The sequence below is a fragment of the Hyalella azteca genome, unplaced genomic scaffold (assembly GCF_000764305.2).
Source record: "Hyalella azteca isolate HAZT.00-mixed unplaced genomic scaffold, Hazt_2.0.2 contig4363, whole genome shotgun sequence".
Taxonomy (NCBI): domain Eukaryota; kingdom Metazoa; phylum Arthropoda; class Malacostraca; order Amphipoda; family Hyalellidae; genus Hyalella; species Hyalella azteca.
Window position 1 is genome coordinate 72,301 of NW_025934582.1, and position 23,099 is coordinate 95,399.

Here is a 23,099-nt window from a genome sequence, read left to right on the forward strand (position 1 = left end):
ACCAACATGTACAGCCATGCGAAAGCCCACTTATTAGTCAATTACAGCAACGATTTCCGATCTTCCATTTGTTTATAACTTCGCAATATTTAAAAATATCATCTCTAATGTTTCCTTTTTTTGTGTATAATTTTGTCACATTAGGTGGCGATAGAAGTTGTAATGCTTACAAATAATCGGAAATATTAGACAGTTCCAATTAATCTTATTATTCCATTTGTTATATCCATTGACAACGGACTTCTATGCATATTTATTGATTGCGAGAGAACTTTGAATGGGAGAACAAAATTACAAAAACATATCGCTTCAGCTGCCCTAAAGAAATGAAAACCTATTATTAGTCATGCAGCTGGAGAATAACAGCAGCGTCGCGTGACGAAAGCTGTGGTTTAGCCTAAAGCCTTTTCAGAATTTTGTTCTTGTAACCAGAACGAGTTTCCGCACCAATAAATTTGCTCGAGTGTGTTATGAGGTCAGCTATTGATCGTGGGTAGCTGCAGCCCCTGCTGCCAGGTGAACCTCGCACCATGAGAAAGCTGTACACTCACTGCGGGGTGAACCGCGCGCCATGAGAAAGCTGTACACCTGTCTCTTATACACATCTAGATGTGTATAAGAGACAGGAACCGCGCACCATGAGAAAGCTGTACACTCACTGCAATGGTGAACCGAGAATTTAGCGTCAGCAGCAAAGACGTGCATTTTAATTTTGAACCCAAAGGAAAACATAACATATTCAGTGAATAGCACTAAATTCTATTAGTGCTAAATATGAAAACGCTTCAGCAAAAGGAAACCATAAAAAGTCTATATATTCTAGTTATGGAAAACTACATTTAAAATAAATAAATCTCGCCCCTATCATCTGCTCATGCATTTCGAAGGTGGCGCGGAATATCAAGAAAACAGTGCTGAGATCAATTTGACATAGCAATTACCTCTACCTAAAATATATATTAAAATATTTATCGTCCCTATATTAAAAAAATTTACTAATGATTTGATGAGCACAGATTCATTTGAATAAAAAGATAATCTATAGAGAGCATAGGTCGAAAATTCCCATAGAAACAAGAGCAGCAAACGCGGGAGTGAGGCAATAGGCTTGCGCTGTGCAGTGACCAGGAACACGTCTATTAGTCCCCCTCTGACACTAGGGACGCTCCCTCTCAGACGCGGCAGTCCCTCGCCGAGTTGGAGGACAGCCAAGAGCCACGCAGCAGCAGCAGTGGCAGCTCAACACAAGGCATACGCGCTACAATGCTTTACACAATACCTACCAATAAAGATTCAGCGACCATACGTACAATGCTCTTCAAAAGGCTTGAAGTTATTGTTGTGTTTCTATAAGAAGGCATTGAAGCATAATAAACTACGGCCAAGTATCACTGATCAAATGTACAATAGGAACCAACAAACAGGTTGATGCGTGAAGCAGGCGCCACTCATCAGCAGAATAAAAGCCGACTTAAACCCACTGTGCGTGAGGCAAACACCGCATGAGCAGAAAAAATCAACGAGCCGAGCAGAAAAATCAAATCACTGGAACCAAAGTCAATAAAAGACATCGTCTGAGGTGCAGACAGGAGATAATTATCATGCAGCCAACGAAGCGAACGCCGAGAGCCATCAAGTCTGGGCTAAATATAGTCCCATGAGAGAGCAACTGAAGATCTCTGTGTCGAGCCCAGGCGCTTTGTGGCAGAGGCTGCTCGGTAGCTAGACAGACGATCTCGCTTCTTAGCCGTTAAAAAACTCTGGCGTTTCGTCTCCGTTGTTTACGATATGTCAGCCTGTGCAGCGCTGCTGGCTACCAGGGAAAGATGTGGGCATCCTTGTACCGACGACGTTCAATTAAAATCCTCGTGTCAGCGATAACTGAGTTTGTAATCGAAACAAACGATAAGTGTTCATTGTTCGCAATTGTTATCAAAGTAAGCATAAATAACTATTTCTTCGCACAGTAAAATGAGATATTTATAATTTAGCTGATATTAAGACTCGCTGGCTTATTCAGCTGGAAGCGACGAGTGATATGAAAGAGCGTCGAACAAGAGACAGCCGTCCAGGGAGGTAATGAACTAAATTAAAATAAATTGCTCAAAATATACAAATGACATATTTCGGTGAAAGCTCGCGGTTTTATCGCTATGGAGCTTTTTCCACTTTTTATCGCTTTTGAACAAAAATAAAATCTACATTCATTAATTAATAATAAATCTCCAAAGAATATAACAACGGCAGTATTTACTTTAGGTTAGGGATTATATGGAAACTCAAGATAGCAGCACAGTAGGTACCTAAAATTCTATATACCTAAAAATTCTAGGAATAACAATAAGTTTCACAATATAATCGGTTATTCTCCTTTCATATCAGCAAACAGCAGGCCTAGTTTAAAACTCAAACTTGAACTAAATTCCACCCGAGCAGTCTAATCACTGTATTTTGGTCAATTTACGGAATCTTTCTTGAATAACTGGCCCCTGCAACTCAAAGATGTGAGTGACGCTAGTGCAGCGCCTGACACCATCGATTGATGGCGGTGATGCCCAGCAGGTAGCTGTGCTCTGAACGATGCCCCGCACGCAACGCTGCTGTCGAGCCTCATTGATACCGACACGCCCTTGCAACTTCGGGTCAACCTTGCTTGTAAAACGCAGTGCGCTGCAGTGTGGATAACTAACCTGTTTCATCTAGAGTGTCAGAGGCTTAGACACAAAGTGGTCAAAATTGCGACCGAATTTTGAGTTAAAATAGAGTAAGAAAGTTGTAAATGAAGGCAAAGTAGAGCATAATTCACAGATGAAGAAATCTTTCCATAGAAAACGTTCCTTAATTCCCAATCTAAATTGATTTTGGGAAAAAAGGATTTTGTGTCCTTTTTAGAGAGGCATAATAACATCTGCAAAAATTGTTTCTTACGCGATATTGACAACAAAAATCCTTAGGAGTTAATAACTAGACTTAGCTGTTTCAAAATTATTACAGAAGAATATAAAATAAATAGCATGAGTATAAAAACTTACAGCCACTATCAAGAAAACCGAAAGCACGTAATAATAAGAAAACTATTGAATGATAGGACAAACAGCACTACTAACCTCTAGAGGCAGTCTTGCAAAGTTTAGTATATCCTTAGGGCATTTTCTGTCGATTTTCTATATAAATTGAGCAGATGATTTCTGTGCAAACGTAACTACACAGTAGGCAGCGATGTCGATACACATTCCATCGCGCGAACTTCTACGGGGGTGCAGGCACGAGATGCCTTCCTCGAGATCAGCAACAGCAAAAGTGAGAACAATGAAACTATCTAAAATAGCAGTTTAACTACACCGAATAAACTGGCACAGTGGAACAACGCAAGACAGAGTCGATTCTCGGAACAGTTCTAGTTTCACAGTGAACACATCTCGAAGTGATTCAAAAAGCTGAACTACTAATCAACATGACAGTCACATCGAACTGTTGTTTTTCTACGTGCGATGTTTCCACACACTATGTATGTTTCCAGAGCTCAAAGGCCAGATAACTGCCTTACGCCCTTCAGTTTTGCCAGGCCAATTCCTAGCACTAGCCCATTTTGGAGGTATTCACCGACCTCGGTTTCGTCTTTTAAACGCCACCACCACATCCTTGAACTAAACCAAGCCAGGCTGGAAACAACGTACGTGTTGGGAGATGAAAAATGTAGTCATGCCCGGCACTGGAGTGTGTGTCAGGTTCATGGTGCCTTAACACAATGCGAGCATTACATGAAACGATAACTAGAACCGACAAGCTAGGCTACCGGATTTCGGATAACTGCACTCTAACCCTCACCGACACCTCAGCCCGTCTGACTACAGCAGCTTTCCAGGCCTCAGGCCTGACCGGCTGAGGACGTAGTTGCCAAAGGTCACTGAACAGGATATTTTATATAGAAGCCTATAGTTAATAGAACTATAACTTGGTTGAATGTTGAATAATTTAAGAGGCGATTGATCTCTTCGTTTACAACACTGAGCGACAAGTATTTTTCACCTTATTTCTTTGTAAGAGAATGATCACATTTTCTCTAACTGGTATCGTTTTCTGCCGATGAAAGCGTCTGCTCGACCTACGAGGGGAGATGGCGACGAAGGTTGTAGAAGTTAAAATGAATTTCATAAACTTTATGTCACCGTAATGAGACCCGATAAATCATACAATACTCAGCAGAACAAAACATATATGAACAAATCAATGCACATGCTGCACGAGTGTCTTAAAGTAGAACCTTTCAAACGTTCATCTTCTCCTCTTTACACTTGCAGCTGCTCTCTCTCCCATTTATGAAGGTGAATGAATCAAACATTGGTAATAATTGAATGTGATCATTAGTCCGAACTAAAATTAACGGGAAACTATGTTTACTGATATTCAACAACTGAAGAAAGTATTTTATTTTCGTCGTTTGTGCAACTAAAAAACTTTACGGTGGAACACTTGTTCAGAACTATGGAGTGATATCAAAACTTTATATTTTATTTGTGCTGACTCTATCACTCCCAAAGCATACAGGATCGATCGTATCTGTGGTATCAAATGCCAGTAGTACAAACGAACATTTGACTTTGATACCAAATTGGCCAACATATACCATAGTTTGATTGCATCGTACCAGTCGGTCCTCTAATATTAGTGAATAGCAAATAGCTCTAAAATATCGTATTCTTAAAGAGGTGAAGTGGAGCTCCAGTGACTAGAATAATGATTCATACAAATTATTGCGGAGATCATAGGCGTAGGTTAGGGTAAAACAGGAAAAATATAACTCAGTACTCATTGCAGTGACAGAGAGCGCATTTTCTCATCGACGAAAACGTGACGTCACGGACGGACATGACGAGCGAGTCACGGACGGACATGACGAGCACAATAGCGCCTTTTTTCCATAAATGATAAAATGCGCTAAAAACGACAAGTCATTTATCATAAGATATATGAATCATAAAAATTCGAACATGAAAACATCAAGCTTTCCTTTTAATTGTCAAACTGAAAAATTTATTGTGACTACCCCATTGAATAACAATGCAGCTATTACTTTTGAGGATCTGACTTCAGTTCAACATAGGATCACATGTATCTAATATTCTAATTCAACCAGCTTAAACATCGAGCATGAGAGTGAGATATCACAAACCATGCACGTGTATTAATAAATAATAATAAACAACGAAACAAAATTATGGTCACTAAACCAAAGTCAAGTTATCAATATTTCGTTTAAATATTCGGAGTAATCACTGGGATACGTTTTTTTGTAGCAACATGAGCAAGAGCAAGCATGATAGACACAAGCGTCAGAAAAAGCAACATAGGTGAAGTTTAACCAGTAAAGCAACCATAAACGGCCAAGACGGCTCCTTCCATAAAACCTTAAGCGACATTTAATTGCAGCAGAACTTTCTTGTTGGGAAGGAGCGGTTGTGTCAAGCGATACACACCAAGATAAGCAGGGAATGCTCTCAGTCTGGCAGATACGACATCGTCTTGTAGCTCTAGCGTCGTGACATCTATACATGCCATGAATTCAACGCTCGAATGAAAACACAGCTGTGTTGGAAAACGCTTTGAAATATTAATTGCAAACGTATTATAAAAGAGCGTAGCATTAAAAAAATATAACTCAGTACTCACTGCAGTGAGTGACGGAGAGCGCATTTTTTCGTCGACGAAAACTTGAGGTCACGGACGGACGGACGGACGGACAGACAGACAGACGGACATGGCGAGCACAATAGTGCATTTTTTCCATAAATGAGAAAATGCGCTAAAAATGATAGTGCGTTTCTCACGCGCCCAAAATATTTACCAAGAAAAATCTTAGATCAAATATTTCGACTCGATGTATCATTAAAAAAAAATCAAATCATGAAATGAAATTGAAGGAAATTCGAGAAAAAATTCTAATTTAGCTAATGTAGGACAGTTTTAATAATTATCAGTTTGAACAAATTGGCTACTTTAAGAAAACAAAATACCTACAATTTAAATCAAGTAATAAGAATACAGAATTGATAAGAAACTTAATCATTTTTAACATTTAAATTTTATGCTTTCGAATGCATAAAATAATAGTTTTTTGACGCTATTTTCACCACTTAAAATTTTGTGTTAAATAGTCAGCCGGAATTATTAAAATAAATATGTGTTACTATAATAAACTTGTACGTATTTAGATGCATTAAACTAACTCCCTATCGACATAAACATAGCGGCAGGGCTGCGCCCACGCAGAGCGTCCGGAGAGCAGGGTTGGCGATTTTTTTGATTTTTTTAAAAAAATCAAAAAAATCAAAAATCAATGATTTATTTGATTTTTTCATGATTTTTTTGATTTATTTGATTTTTTTGATTTTTTCAGCTTTTTTGTCTTTTTTGAGGTGTTATTTTTTATGTTGCAATTAGCCTACTAACAATAACAGTATATGGATCATAATGGATGGCTAAAATGGGCACTTATTGCCTTCAATAATGGCCAACAGGCCAAGGTGGTGTTTACCACTTTGGGATTTTTGGATAAACAATTATTGATAAGTCTATTCATTAGCTTTGTAAAGTTTGTATGGAGCAAGGTAATGAGCTAAATATTGACCATTTAACTGGCTTCAATACACAAAAACACTTCAGGAATGCAGATCTTCTAAACATTGATGAGTGACATAACAGATAGGTAGCTGATAGCACAGTGCACAGCACTCTTAATAGATCCACTAGTTTTATGTCCTATAAATCTACCAGACTCTACCCTCTATACACACCGACTAGTAGTGACTGAGTGACTGACTGCACTGTTCCCATTTAATTCAGACCAATAAACCAATACTAAACATAAACTGAATGATGACCAAACAAACCTCAAACGACTTGAAACGAGACTGAAGTCATGAGAAAAGCTAACACTGTTTGAAATAAACATGTGCACAATTCAAATATTTTATATCCATTCACTGCATTTAATTATTTTATATATAGTTATGAGAAAAGCTAACACTGTTTGAAATAAACATGTGCACAATTCAAATATTTTATATCCATTCACTGCATTTAATTATTTTATATAGTATTGTCTTATAATTGTAATTGTTTTGTTTCTAGTTTTAAATTCACATATTTAAAGATTGAAATTAAATATTTTAATTAGAATACTCGTACTAGGGTGGAAAATCTTTCTAATTGCCTAAAAGGTCAATACAATCTCAACCTCTCAATATACAGGGTGGGGGAGAACCGATTGAGCAGTTTTGAGGTAAAATAAAAGAGTAATGGAGGTACCGTACATAAAGAAGAAAGTTTATTTTCCTAGAGGTTAGCATAACATACCATTTAGAATACCTACTTATGTTTTGAAAACAATATCTGGAAGATGGGGGCTGTTAGCTGCAACACACTGTTGGAGTCGTTCTCAGAGGAGGGAGTAACCATGACAGTGAATTCCGATTGCTATGCTGCAATGTTGCAAAATTTCTTGCAGCCCATGATGGAAAACATTGTTGAAAATGAAGCATTGAGAGATGTGTGGTTCCAGCAGGAAGGGGCTACATCTCACACAGCCCGAATGTCACCCAATGTTTTGAAACACATGTTTCCCAGAGGTCTGGTGTCTCTGAGGGGTGATTTACACTGGCCTGTGAGGTCACCTGATTTGAGCATTTGCAATTTCTTCCTTTGGGGACATCTAAAAGAGAAGTTCAGAAGTTGCCCTCACACCCTACCACAGCTAAGGGGATGGATTATTGCAGCAGAGGTTATGGCCATACCTTGCCATATGTGTGAACGTGCTGTAGGAAACTTCTGAGAATGACTCCAACAGTGTGATGCAGCTAACAAACCCTATCTTCCTGATATTGTTTTCAAAATAAGTATTTTAAATGGTATGTTATGCTAATCATGAGGAAAATAAACTTTCTTCTCTATATGCCTCCATTACTCTTTTATTTTGCCTCAAAACTGTTCAATCAGTTCTGCCCAACCCTGTATAAGCTAGCTAACACATTTAAATTGTATATTGTAATCAATATATAACAAATAGTCAAATAGTTAGACTATTTATAGCCTTATAAGAATTAGCTAAGCTGCTAGCTATGTACAATGTATTGCACTCTCGATGCCTCTGTACTAAAAACATTTTATTTATTGGAACCTAATACACACTAAAGGCAACAAGTTTATATACCAATTTATCATTCATAGTGCATTTATACTAAACCATGAATAACAATGCCTCAATATAAATTAAAGACTGCCACTCAAAATTTTTAAATATATGAAAAAATCAAAAAAATCAAATAAATCGAAAAAATCAAATAAATCATGATTTTTTTATAAAAAATCAAGTGATTTAATCACATGATTTAATCATTTTGATTTAATCATTGCCAACCCTGCCGGAGAGTGGATGTAGTGGGCAGTTCAGTACTTGATTCTAAGGTCAACCAGTAGCCAGTATACGTGTACTGCCCACACAACGGCCTTAGCGAACACTAAACTCAATTTTAAGTAACAAAAATAACTTATACAGAATGCAGCACGAAAAATACGTCGATAGCTAAATTAATATGAGTAAGGGATAAAATACAATTCAATAAAATGAAAGTAAAATATGTGTAGCATACACAATTCATACACAACTAATCGATGCGTGTTTCCCGTTCTAAATAAATTTTTCGTTATATCTCATATTCAAAATTACTGTTATATTTTAATAGGCTCTGCACTACGCAGTCGATGCACAAGCTCTCCCACGCATAGCATCCACAAGAGCATGTGGGAGGGATGTTTTCGAGGATGTGTATACGAAGAGGCTATCGCTTCATGATTGACATCGTTCAAGGATAACATTTAAGTTGGAATCGTTAAGGGGAACATTCATGGCAACAGTTCGTTCAGAGCACGAATCGAATGAGCTATACAGACGAACATACAGGGGTTGGACAAAATAAGGGAAACGCCTGACATTTTGATATCGTCATTTTTTAACATGTTATAAGCAATGAAAACGTTACATATTTTTACAATAGATACATACAGAATCCATTTTTCATAAAGACTGTCAGCCGAGAGCTGCACAGATCTGAATTCTATGAAAGAGCTGCAATTAGAAACCTCTGGTGTCAAATACAAATGCTTCAAAGCGTTTAGAGTGGTGTAAAAACTTCCAGAAGTACCTAGTCCCTCGAGCAGCGGAAAATGTAATCATCTCTAACGAATCATAGTTTACCTTATTTCCAACCCCTGGCCGAGTTTACGTTTGGAGACAGGCCGCCCCAGATCATCTGTGACGATCTGGGGTGATATTGATTGGAAATACGGGGGACCATTAATGATTTCTCTTCGAGGAAGAATCAAGAGCCGTGTCTATTTAGGAATTTTAAAAACCCAAGTTCATCCAATGGTTGAAGCACTGTTTCCGGCGAGGAACGACATCTTTCAAGATGATAATGCCCCGATCCATACAGCTGGAATTGTTAAATAATGGCACGAGGAACATTCTAATGAAGTTGTGCATCTCATTTGGCCACCACAACTACCAGACCTTAATATTATTGAGCATTCAATATCGATTTTAGAGATGCAAGTCAGAAGTCGATTCCCGCCGCCATCGTCTTTAAAAGAGCTGGAGGGAGTTTTAACTGAATAATGGGTTAAAATTCCTTTGGAAACAATTCACAATTTGTATGAATTAAAACCTAGAATAATTGAGACTAAAATTTCCGCAAAAGATGGACCTAAACCATACTAAAATATATCTTGTAAATTTCTCAGGGGTTTCCCTTATTTTATTTAACACCTGTGTTTCAGAACATCTTTTGCGAAAAATAAGGCTATAACGCCAACACTACCATCCGCTTTACAAAAAGTAATTAGTGACTTGCATGCTGAAAATGACTGACAGGCTCCTTAGCCCATGCACTTGATATCTCATCGTCAATCTTTTGCTACGATTTTACGGAAAATCCGTTAAATTTCGATAACATATTTTTAAGCGTCATGAACTTTATATCTTAAAGGTAAGGCAGCAAATTGTTCTCGCACCAATTGGATTTACTAAAATTTTGAATCATGAAATTAGAATTATAAAATATTACAAATTTAAAATGCATGAATGCTACCTCTTTTTGTTTTAAAATTGAAAATGTGTGAATGAACATCAGGCAATATGTATGTGAAATTAAACACGAAGGTTAAGAATTAAGAAAAACAAACCAGCAGAGCCCCAAGAAGACAAAATCCGCAGCAAATCGCAAGAAGAGAGAAATATTGATTAGAATATTGATTAGATTAGAAATATTCTATTTGAATTAGAACATGAACAGCTTACATTTATAGTAGGAAGCTAAGTCTAGTAAATAATAATGAACGCTATCAGCGGTTAACAGGCGAAAATCAAATCACAGATAATGCAATTTAATTAAAATGTATGCAAACGCACCCACGAATAATAATGTGCATTCGTGAGACGCACGGTAGCAGGAAGCTTTCATACGCGTTACTAACCTGTCCTGAGGGAAACGCTTCATGATGAGTTGAGCTTGGACTATGAAGAGATGCGACTTCACCGTGTGCCTCGCATGCAATTTGCTCGAGCGCAACAATTGCATATTTTACAGGTGACACTTACACGTTGCTCAAGCCCAACCCTGGCGTGATCTTCGACTGTATATCCAGGCCACGGGTGAAAAATGCGCTCAACTTTTCAGGGCAGCAAAGGGATTAATATTCTCGACAACACTGAGTGTGAATTAACACCTATTTTAGATGGCGGTTCAGGGTTTGTCATATAGTAGAAGAAAAAGGAGTGATTCATAGTAGCACTTCCACTGCCACTCGAAACGACCAAACTGGCCATTATAGCGATTTCTATGATAGTTTAACAGGTACAGCAACAGAAACATTTCCAGCAATTGTTTTCAACAGACAGCAGCAGCAGGCAACAGCAAGAAAATTTGAATTTGCAGTGCAACATCAAGAAAAGAGGAAGATGACTCGCACAAAGCAAAAACAATTTTCAGTATGGATGCGGTATTAAAACTTCGACATGTCAGGTGAAACGACACTGAAGCATTCAAATTTTAGTACAAAAAATAATTTCATATTTATGAAGGGAAACAGGTAGGAGTTAAAGTTCATAAAATTCAAATCTGAATAAAAGTGATTCCTAAAACTTTAGACGTGACTCACATTATCGCGTATACACTTCTGACTTGTGCCACTTCACTTAAAAAAACATCTGAAACATACAATGCAAACAAAATTTTACAAGATGTCAATTTTTTCAATCTGAATCGTACACAAACTAATGCAAATCCCTCAATGGCATGGAATGTTATGAGCAGGTTTCAGGAGCAACTAACTCGACTCCGTTCGTATCCAACATAGAGAGCAACCCACGCTAGGGCGGCACCCGCAACAGAGAGACAGCCATTGTCGGGAGGTGATAACTTGTTTCTGCACACACGCTACCTTTCTGGGGCAGACGCGCAAGGCGTTCAGACACGTGTTTATATGTTTCATGATCAGAAATGGGAAAAATCACGACCTTATTCTTTGGAGGAATTTATTTCGTCACGCAATAAAAAGATTCGTAATCATTAAACTTCAGTGACACATAGTTCGCCACGTAACAGATACTGCACTGCACTTACTTCGTCATTACTCACTAAAAACCGTTTAATACCGGTCGCAACTACGATTTGTATAGTTCGATTACTACATGATGACTACGAAGCTGTTTTAATCACACTATAAAGATGTGGTTCTGCTTTCATTAAGAAATATATCGTTTGAATATAAGGCCGGCGACATCGTGTTGTAGCGGCGTTACTGGAATTGGCCAAGAGTGAAATGGCAGATTTCAAGCAGAGCGGGTTCGTTAGTCAGTGCGTTAGCTTACGATAGACATTACTAGGATTCATTTAATGATTCATTACACATGTAATGAATACAAGAAGCGTTACATGAATAAATAGAACTGTTAATTCCTACAAAACGTACTTCAAGCCTCATGATTTGAATCGATTCTAAAATAAAAAATGGTTTACTAATTGATTTTATATTAGCACACAGTGTTCAGATACGACGTAGTTTTGCCTGACTGTTATTATGAAAAGTTTGCTGAAAAAAACAATAACCCAATCTGTGGGCATCATTCTCGAATTTTTAAAAATGTTGTGCCTCTGCTCTGGTAAACAATATATCGTAAGCGTAAGTAATGGATTGAGACTAAGTTGACACAAGGACCACGGTGGAGTACTACATGTATATGCAACGCACCGAAGAGTCTTTCAAGATCTACTGCGCATGAGAAAGTAACTAAAATTACAATTGCCAAATGTTTTAATTCCCTCGACAGCACCATAAGCTTCCTAATTACTGAGATTGGATACATTGTAATTTATAGAAAACGTCTCGTTCGACACTGAGAAGCATTCAAATAATGTAAATTCACTCCAATTACGTTTTATAACAGGTCAGTGTAAGAAGTCACGTCCTTATTTCACGTACTGCATAATTTTACATAAAACAAATACATTACGCTGGGGCTGCAAGTCGTGGAAGTTAACGTCGGTATCACTAGACAACCTACGCCCAACGATGCTCAACATGCACTGAGCGTAAGTAAACGTTGATACCGTGGCAAGAAGTAAGGCTTATGAAAACTTTACTCGCGGTTGAGCTCAGCGTTGCCAGATGGTATATTTCTATACCAGATTTCACAAATCTGGTATTTTCAGAAGGTGTCTGGTATGAACATTTTAGATCTGGTATATTTGCCTAAATCTGGTATTTTTCTGGTATTTTCTGACTTACTGCAAATTTACTGCATTAAGTTCCACCTCTGAATTTTGATATTCCTCCAACGTAGGCGTTGATTATATAGATTAACATCAGAGTGGCGCGACTAGAGGTTTCCCGCCATTTTTTGGAACCGCAAGTTTACCGCTTGATAAAATAACCCCAATTTAATTGTTAGCATTTAACAAAAGTGCTTAGTGTAATATGAGCATGAGAGTGATGATCCTCGGTTGATTACTGATCAGTGATGAACTAATGATATGGCCTAGGACGAGTGAGGTTGTCGAACCGTTCTCTGCAACGCAAGCTCCATCATTTTTGTTTGGTGGTTTTGAATTCTAGAGTGCCACTTGAATTCTGGGGTGCCATTCAATATTTCACTGATCTTGACAATTATCATCCATTCAGGGAACTGGCTGCCTACTGCATCACTTGTCTACTTTGACCTGTCTCCAAAGCATTCGTGGAGCAAGTGTTTTCACAAGTCACTTATGTGAAAAACGAGCGACAAAATAAAATTTCAACAAAAGTACTGGAGTTAATTATTCGGACCAAAAGCTATCTGCTCAACCGCAACAAGTGATAACACTCGAAATGTTAGATTAATGCAATATGCAAGCATGTACGAAAATAAGCAAAATGAAGATGACCTGTTTCCATGGTTTGCTCATGTTGAGCGAAGAGGAAAAAGTGCCACAATGACACTGATAAAAAAAGGAAAAAGTGTCAATGTAATCAAACACAGGAAAAGAAAAGTGTCAAAATGTTCCAAACAGAGGGGAAAAAAATATAACGTGTTCAATTTGGCCAATTATCGTCAAGCTAGACAACTGCACAGTACGTAAGTTAATTTTTTTCTAACCAACGTTTCTGACGAATAGTTTCATTAAATTTTGAGGTATTAGTCTGTTTTTGAACGATAGAATTTCTGGTATATTTCTGGTATTTTGAGCTAGGCAATCTGGTATTCTCGCCAAGAAAAAACCTGGCAACACTGGTTGAGCTGCCAATAGCAGCTATATCAGCTGACCGCTCGAACACCAGGGATACGCGGCTTTTATTACGCGCCCTTCTCGTATTTTAATTACTTGTACTGTTCGCAATTGTACTTTTTTTAGCATTGGTGGGGTAAGATAGACAACAGCTAGAAATTGTCATTCTGGCCGTTCACGTACCTTAGTAAAAATTGAGCAGTTTGATAAATTTAGAATGATGTCCGCCAAGCATATCGTGAGAATTATCACTTTCATGATTTACGAGTATGATTTAATTCCTGATCTTGTATGCCTATATCGTCTGTATGCCTATATCGTCTATCGCAGCTGCGTTTCAATGCTGACAAGTGTAGAGTGCTTCACCTCGGCAAGAGCAATGAACAGCAATCTAAAAGCATGAGAAGACACGGTTGCAACGAGAGGGTTATGATTGAGAAGTCTTGCGTGGAAAAAGATCTTGGAGTTTGTGTCGACAAGGAGCAAAAATTTTCTAGGCATATTGAAACGCAAGATAATAAATCAAATAGACTGCTTGGGCTGATCAGACGATCCTACGAGTACCTAGATATAGAAATAATTAAGCTGTTGTTCACCTCTTTCGTGCGCCCGAACCTAGAGTTTGGAAATGTTGTGTGGTCACTGAGACTTGAAAAGAACAAAAATTTAGTTGAAAGTGTTCAAAACGTGCAACAAGGATAATTCCAGGCTAAAAGGGCAAGTCTTATGAAGAAAGATTGAAGATTATGAAGCTTCCCAGTCTCCGTTATCGTCGCCTGCGTGGTGGACTCATTGAAGTATACAACTTATACAAGTATACTCATGGTTTGTACAAGGCCCCAGAAGGATTACTAGAATTTGAAACAAGAACCAACACCAGGGGCCACAGCTATAAACTAAAAAAACTGCAGTGCAACTCATCAATGCGACAACATTTCTTCTCGCTTCGAGTCACCGACATGTGGAAATGGAACAGCCTCCCTGAAGATGTTGTTGACGCCCCAAGTATGAACGTGTTCAAGAACAGACTAGACAAGGCCATGCAGAAGCATATGTTTAGGCTACGGCCAGACTAAAAGCGTTCACGCGTACGCTGGCTGACGCTTCAAGCAGAGCGGCGCCGCGCCGCGCGTATGGTGTCCAAACTAGACGCTGAACCGCGCAGCTTACTGCGAGTCAGTGTGTAGAAATGAGTGTCTACGAGAGACTAACAGCCGTTCTCCTTGATGAAAGTTTTATAGGGAAATAAAAGATAAATTTGAAAATCCCATATATACTTTATTTTGTCTTTTTTGGAATCCGTTCAGATGAGGTTATATATGATGCATGAGGTTATATATGAGACATGATGAAACGCCACTTGCGTTGCTAGGTGATGCAGCTTACCCATTGCTTCCTAACTTAATGAGACCATGCCCCCGCCAAAACAGATGAAAGCAAGAAAGTATATAACTACAGACTATCAAGAGCTAGGCTTTGTGTAGAATGCACCTTTGGCATTATGACTTCCAAATTCAGAATTTTAACGAAATCCATCGAGACCAGCATGTATAATGCTGCAGAAATAACTAGAGCAATTACAGTTTTGCGCAACATGATTCTTGTTAGGGAGAAATTTGATAAAGACAAGCATGTCAATGGAATTGAATGCATCGAATGATCAACCTGAAACTATAATTGCTCCTGTTCATAGAAACAGCTGTAGAATTGCAACAGATGTTCGGGAAAAATTCACAAATTATTTCGTATCAGATGCAGGAAAAGTTGCTTGGCAGTATCATATGCTCTGTCTAAATAAACAAAAAGAATATCCTAGTGCTTTGAGTGCTAAGTTCGTTCACTTCTATTCAAAAAGAATGTATTATTACTGTTCTTAGCTGAAATATTGAGTGCATCAGCTATCATAGACCAGTGGATACTGAATATTGCTGATGTTTGTCCCATCACTGTGTTGTTGGTGAGAGGTATCCCAGATTGCAGGTACCGCCTCAGCTGACGAGAGCAATGCTTCGACATCCATCACTCATGGCTGCTCCAAGGACACTGCACGCGCGTGTCCGAGAGTCCGACAGTCCGCGTCGAAATATTTGTCCAGAGTAATGTCGATTTTCCACCGCGCAGCAACGCGTGTGTACGCTTGAGGCAGCTTCAGCCTGTAAGCGTTTAGTGTGGCCACTCTGGTAGAAATACATACATATAATATCGCATCGTGAGCGCGCGTACGCCTGCGTACGCGCCAACCCTTTTAGTCTGGCCGTACCCTAAGTCTTAAATGCCTCGTATCCTACGGAACAACTGAAATCTAGAAGTGATTTTATACCTACCGTCCGTTGAAAAGATTTGATCAAAAGGCCAGTCTAGTCAAGAAAAGTACATGAATCGTCGACAGGCCTATCCAGGCCTATTCCTCAATGCCGAAGATACTATACTATACTAATTTCGTTCTTTGGCCTTTTTGTGAGCAAAATTATCTGATTTTTGTCCGCATTCCTGGTTTCAGAGATGTAAACCCTACAGCAATACGCGATCCGGGTGCGCAGCCGTGTACCAGCAATTTTAACGGGGAGAGAGTCAGCTGCGTTCATCGAGTAAACATCTCTAGTGTCTATCGCCCTTGATTCCGTTAAGTTAACCGGTAAATAATCGCCTATAAGTCACTATTACTTGATCTTGGACTACTATATATACCACGAGTATATTTAGTGAAGGGTCCTTCTAGCGTCAAGAACCCGGCTGGCTTTCTCTCCCCTCCCCCTCCTCTTCTCTTCATGAGAAGAGGCAGTAGGTAGGAGTAGGTTTGTGAGCCAGCCAAGGTTAGGTAGTTAAAATTCTTGCATTGTATTTAAACATTTTTATCATTTTCTGATTAAGGCTGAATTATTCTATTGAAACCTTGGCTACATCATTGTGTAACTTGTCATCTGTAGTCTGTACTTATTATTATTTTTTTGTACTATTAATATTTTGTCATCTTTTAGAATCAATCATATACTGCAAATGTCATGTGTTAAGTTTATGTTACATGTCCCAAACCAATTAGGTAGAACTCCTGTATAGTTTTGTATTTGAATATAACCATTGCTTCTGTTTTCAATATCAAATATTGTTTGGCTCTGTTATCCATTGACAAATTGCTATGTAAAATTGTTACATCAATACCAGCCTATACTCCATATTTATATTACTGTTAGGGAAAATTGTATTCTGTTTTGTTTTGTTTAATTATTTGCTGTAAAACTTGTCATATTATACCGGCATATAATTTATTTTCTGCACTACTATTGCAAGCTGTAGCTTGAGATTGGAAAAAAACACAGGCATAATGTCAGACTCTGAGTCTGGCATGCCAAGCCCTGGCGGTGATGATGAGAATATTGTTCCGGAAACACCATCACAAGATACTGCTGGCCCTCTCCTGCAATCTGGACTTCAACCATCTTCAGATCAATCAGATGAAGACATCACCTGCTATCAAACTAAGCCCAAGTCAGTAGAAAATGACAGAAGAACCAGATCAAGCATGGACTTGCAAGAAAGGCTTCCTTATCCTAGCAGCAGCAGGCACAAACGACAAATTGGTACAGAATCTGAACAAGAATCAGACNATATTTTTAATGCCCTGTGTTGCTTTTCTTTTGCTTGCTGTCACGCTCAGCCATTGCGTCCACTGACTTTTCAAAAGCAAAAATAAGTGGTCCGACCTCCATACCAAGAGGTCCAAAACTACACGAGCTCTCAGGCCCAACGGTCATCCTTGCGGTTGTCCTGTGGCTTTAAGTCTACCCTGCGTGGACATCCCAAAAAGAAGAAGAAGAAGAAGCAATTTTAACATTATGGGAAATGTAGTTAGCCTACTACCGTAGACAAATTAACACTAGCATTAGTAGCATATGTTGGAACTAACTTAGATAAATTCATATTTCCCTCTCAGACTGCCATTGTTGCAGTCCCTGGCAACCAGCAGCTTTCCTAGTTATTTTTGTTCTGTCTGTCTACTAATGTTATGTATGTAAGGAATGCTGCCGATTCCAACCTTTCACATCACAACCCTCTCCCCCTGCCCCTAATTCTTTAACAACCCTGCCCACAGGAGGTCCTTGTTTGACACTTGTTGATTACTAAATTAAATCCTATTTTGTTGCTGCATTGGCAGTAAGAAAGCTCCAGGTGTGCCCACTCACACTGTCCACTGCCCAGCCTCCCAGGCTGGCTGCTGGCAGGCTCAGGCTGGACCTTTGCATAGTAATGATAGTATCATGAGACTTGTGTTAGTGTGAGGCACAGTGGCACACACACACTGGCACAGTGTAGGGCATGACCTAGTTACTGACCTTCGGTAGTTGAAATGCATTAGAAACCTTACCTTGCTGATGGTTATTATGTGGATTAATTCCACTGTGCAGAGAGTGGATGAATATTGCAAGATCTTTGGCAATGCTTCAGTAGCAAAATTTACGCCTTCAGAAGATCTTGCCGACACATTTAGATTGAAATTCTTTCATTTAAGGTATTTGTCAGTCTTTGGCCAACTATTTAAAAAAAGTAAGGTTTCCGATATGTTGGATGGATCAGGATGCAGTGAAGCTTGTCCGGAAATCAGTTGCGATGAGTTCCCGCCAAAAAATGTAAACATCAAGCATTCAAGCTTATGATTACGTAGTTGCAGTCACATTAGAGCGGTCAGACTGCATTATCACATGTTCAGTTGACACTTGCTGTACAATCGGACTGTTTTTAGGGTAAAATTAGTTATTTGGGAATGGGGTAACACATACATGCAACCTTGTAAATAAGTTCGTGGCTTGTAAATAGTTTTTCATTACTCAGCGTAAATGGCTTTTCATTAAAAATTACCCGGGGACGCATCTTAAAATTACCAGGCAACGCTTAGGGCATAAAAACCCATATATTGGCGACGCTGCATCCACCCTCTGCGCCCTGGGATTAATTGAATAAGGACAATAAATTATTTTGTATAGACTTTGTTAGATTATTATTTATTTGGAGAGCAGTTTTATGTGAGAGTGTTGCCTTCCTGCTGTGTGGCCCGCGGCCACCCGTGTGTCTGTCCTCCTGCATGAGGTCATGAATCATGATGAGTCATGAGTGCATGTGGGAGGGGTCAGGGGAGAATGGGGCCAGGGGAATGAGGGGATACATCAGTAACAACTGTAACATCACTGTCATCATACATGTGATGATGATGTGCCATATCTGCAATATACTCTACTGTTATCCCTTTCTTTCTTATTTTATGTCTCTATTTTTTTGACCCTCAATCTCTGAATCTGATTATACCTGACATGACATGTACACTGAGTCCCTGACAAATATGTATTAGTGACTATATAATTTTTCATCAACCCTATGTCTATGTATAATGAACATGTATTTATTTAGATAATAACTGCTGTTAATAGTGTTATTTATAATTATTTTACCATGACTTTAACCATTAACTTAACTTGAGTTATCCTGCTATTTTGGGGGCACAAATTTTCCCCTAGATAAATTACTATATATACCCTGTCTAATTGTTAGTAAAAGTGTGTGTCTCAAGCCACAAGATTTCATATTTAAAACAATACTGGTAGTGATTTGGAGCCATGAGATTTTAATAGCATGTAGGAAATTTCTAATCTTTCGTGATTTAGGTAATTTGAAAAACATGTTTTTTTTGCAACCCTGCTTGTAAGGAATGCTGAACTTTAACATTTGTCAAATCACTTCTATGCTTTATCAGTCTAGCTCTTGCCCCACAAGAGGTTGCATTTTGCTCTCTATTCAGTTTTGTATTATATTATTTTATATATACCTTTGCTCTAGCTCTTGCGGCTTGCTCCACAAGAAGCTGCATTTTGCTCTCAATTCATTGTGGTAATAATCAGTGGTATTATGTCTACCTTTGCTCTATGAGTGAGACTGTGAGAGTGATGATAGGTCCTGTTAGCCATACCCAGGCTCTACCTTCACTAGTTTCAAGTTTCAACAATCCCATTTGAGGTACCAAGTATGCTACAGTATTTGCAACAAACTTAAGATGATGTAATGAATAATTCATTGACTATAAATTGATATTTTCAATTTTAGATTTTCTGTGACTATGTTTTTGACCAATCATTGCTTATACAATGTTTTCCCATGAGCTGTGCAGCATATAATGCAACTTATGCTGTTTAGGGGCCATATGGACTGACTTCCAGTGCTCCTGTTTGAAAACAAGAAAGGTAGAAGAAAATGACATTAAACTTGAACTTCTTGAACTTCACAGTAAAGTCACAATCTATGTATCTTGAACAAGATCCAATTGTTCTTTAAGTACCAAATAAATTGAACAACAATCTTCTTACATAGAAGCTAGTCAAGCTAAGTGATAACTCCTGATTTGCTGATGGTTATTGCTGTTGTTGTGTTATTATAATTTTCAACATGACCTTTGACAAATTTCATAAGATAATAAAGGAGTGTGATACAGTTATTCTGTATTTTAATAATACACAAACATATGCTCTAGAGGTAAGGCCATAATAAAAAAATATAACTCAGTACTCACAGCAGTGAGTGACAGAGAGCGCATTTTCTTGTCGACGAAGACTTGAGGTCACGGACAGACGGACGGACAGACAGACGGACGGACATGGCGAGCACAATAGTGCATTTTTTCCATAAATGAGAAAATGCGCTAAAAAGGCTGTCAATGCCACATGAGTTACTGTTGCACATGCCTTAGCATCTTTCATTAAAATCAATATAATTATTGTGTTAAAAGAATTTTCTTTGATAGAAAACAAGTAACAATTAACTTTGCTACCTGCAGAGTTTAATCCTAGGAATTTTGGTTCACATAGAGAAAAATCAATGCATCCCCCAGCACAAAATACAAAATCCCCCAGCCCACTTAATGAATGTGTCAGTCAACTTGGAGCAATTTTGTTGGATATTCTCATTAAATATAAGTATTGTGAATTTTTGGGGCATATTGTTTGCTTATGAATTCTTGGTTAATGTGTGATTTAAATTATTTCAAATCTAACTAATAGTTTGTGATAAGATCTTGATGCTATTTTGAAAAGTAATTTTCTGAATGCAAGTTCTAATGTCAAACTCAGGCCCTATGTGTCAAAAATGTTTAAATATGCTAATATTCAATTCAGAACTTGGCAATTAGGTATCCTCATGTAGGGACCTCTTGGATACATTTTTATTCCATATTGTTGCTACAGCATAAATAATTTTTTTCTACTTGCTCTCGTTCTGCCATTGACCTCTCTTCATTTGCCTCAGGTTACAAAAACGGTGAAGAATCGACATGGACAACAGGTGCCACATGTTTTCCAAAGCATGTACGGCGCTCTAAAAGTTGAGTCATTGGTGGGCCTTCAATTTGGCTGCCGTGTTCAGCTTGCCACTGGTGCTGGCTACATTTTCTATCCCACTCCTGAACTCTGGACTCTCACACTACCTCACAGGACTCAAATTTTGTACACAACGGACATATCAATGGTTTGTGGGCTAGGTACTTGTTAATATATATGTTTTTTTTACTTACCCAATTTTATATAAACGTATTTACACTATTAGGACATTTCAGAAGTGGTAAAATATATATTTACAGTGAGAAATCCAGTTTTTGTTGCATTTTGCAATACTGGAATGAAATGATGAAATACTATATGGAATGCCATTTTGCTTATGCATGATAGATTAGAAAGAAAAGAACTAACATGCATCATTTTGCGGGTGATTTACATTTTTTCTTTGTTATTCAGGTGATTGCTCGACTCAACATCGGCCCAGGAAGTGTGGTGTGCGAGGCAGGCACAGGCAGTGGGTCTTTGTCCCATGCAATATTGAGAACAGTTGGCCCTACTGGTCACCTCCACACTGCCGACTTTCATGAGGTGCAAATGATTCGACTGCCATATTATACATATATTTTTTCTATGCATGCTCTTCAAATTGACTTTATATCACCGTGAATTTCGATTTGTAAATTTCCTTAGATACCTAATGAGTTTACTCATTGCCCATCGGTATTTAAAGCTACAGAATCGCTTTTACTGGAAGCATTCACCTAGATTATTTTACAGCAACGTTGGTTAGCTGCCGCGGACGAGTTTAAACGACACGGCTTGAATGACCGAGTCACCACTTACTGGCGCGATGTGTGCACGTTAGGATGGCCTGTTACGGAGGTTGCCGACGCCGTCTTCTTAGACCTGCCACGTCCTTGGCTGGCCTTACCTCATGCAGTCAATGCCGTTAAACTGAATGGTGGCAGAATTTGCTCCTTCTCGCCCTGCATCGAACAGGTCAATTGTTTATATTACGAACTAATATTTGATAATGAACTAACGCTAGTACGAACGAACTTTTATATTTAATGCTTGCAGAAAACTCGATAAATAAATAAGTAATTTTATCCTGTTTAGGTTTCCCGGACGTGTGAATTGATGCGTTCGCTGGGCCTACAGAACGTGACCACCCTGGAGGTTCTGACAAGAGAGCTTCAAGTCTTGCACTCAGATATGCCTGTCATCGATATCACACCTGTAAGCCAGCTAACAAGTGTAACTTTTGGATTTGTCTAAGAATATAAATGTGATTTTTTGACCCAATTATCTGATTAATCCGTTTGTGGTGTTCTAATTTAGATTTTTCCCAACAGGATGATCGACCTAATTTAAAGGAATTGGAAATGTCGGCGGGAGAGAGTGACGCCAAGCGACCTAAACTCTCAGCCGACATTGAATCTTCTCAAGAGGGCAGTGAAGACTGCAATGTTACAGAGAGTGAAAAGTCAGACCTTTCAGCAATAGCTCTTACTAAAGAGGTACCTAGCCCAATCTTTAATGGAGAGGGCAGAACAAAATCGAAGAGCATATTGTCTGCGTATCCTAAGTTGACCCAAGCTGGCCACACGGGTTACCTCACTTTTTGCATCGTGCCTCCTGGTCTCCCCCGACCAGTTTCCACACCTGTTGTTTGACTAGAATCTCAACTAAATTATGACTTGTATCATGTGTTTCATTCACATAAATGAAAGCAGTGTGGCCTTAAACAATAGACGAAATTTATGTTTGCTTCAGTGTTAAAAGTATTGGAGCTGGTGCGAAATAGATTTAGAAGACTATTTTTTAGGATGCTAACTACCATGACGTTTTGTTGGAAAAAAATTTTCTTTGGCTGATGATGATTATTTTATATCGTCACACGTAAAAAGTCTCTACCATTCACTTTTCCTTAGCAAGTTTGAACGCCAATATAGATAACGGTGCC

At 38.5% G+C, this 23,099-nt stretch overlaps 1 protein-coding gene across 1 annotated transcript; it reads left to right on the top strand.

The window, feature by feature from the left end:
- Nucleotides 1-19,357: 19,357 nt before the first annotated feature.
- LOC108673064 (tRNA (adenine(58)-N(1))-methyltransferase catalytic subunit TRMT61A) lies at nucleotides 19,358-22,838 on the top strand. Its single transcript, XM_018160841.2, has 6 exons — nucleotides 19,358-20,336; nucleotides 21,105-21,323; nucleotides 21,590-21,721; nucleotides 21,911-22,132; nucleotides 22,253-22,372; nucleotides 22,489-22,838. Exons 1-6 carry the CDS (start codon nucleotides 20,250-20,252, stop codon nucleotides 22,807-22,809), a joined length of 1,101 nt encoding a protein of 366 aa, XP_018016330.1. The 5' UTR covers nucleotides 19,358-20,249; the 3' UTR covers nucleotides 22,810-22,838.
- Nucleotides 22,839-23,099: the final 261 nt, after the last annotated feature.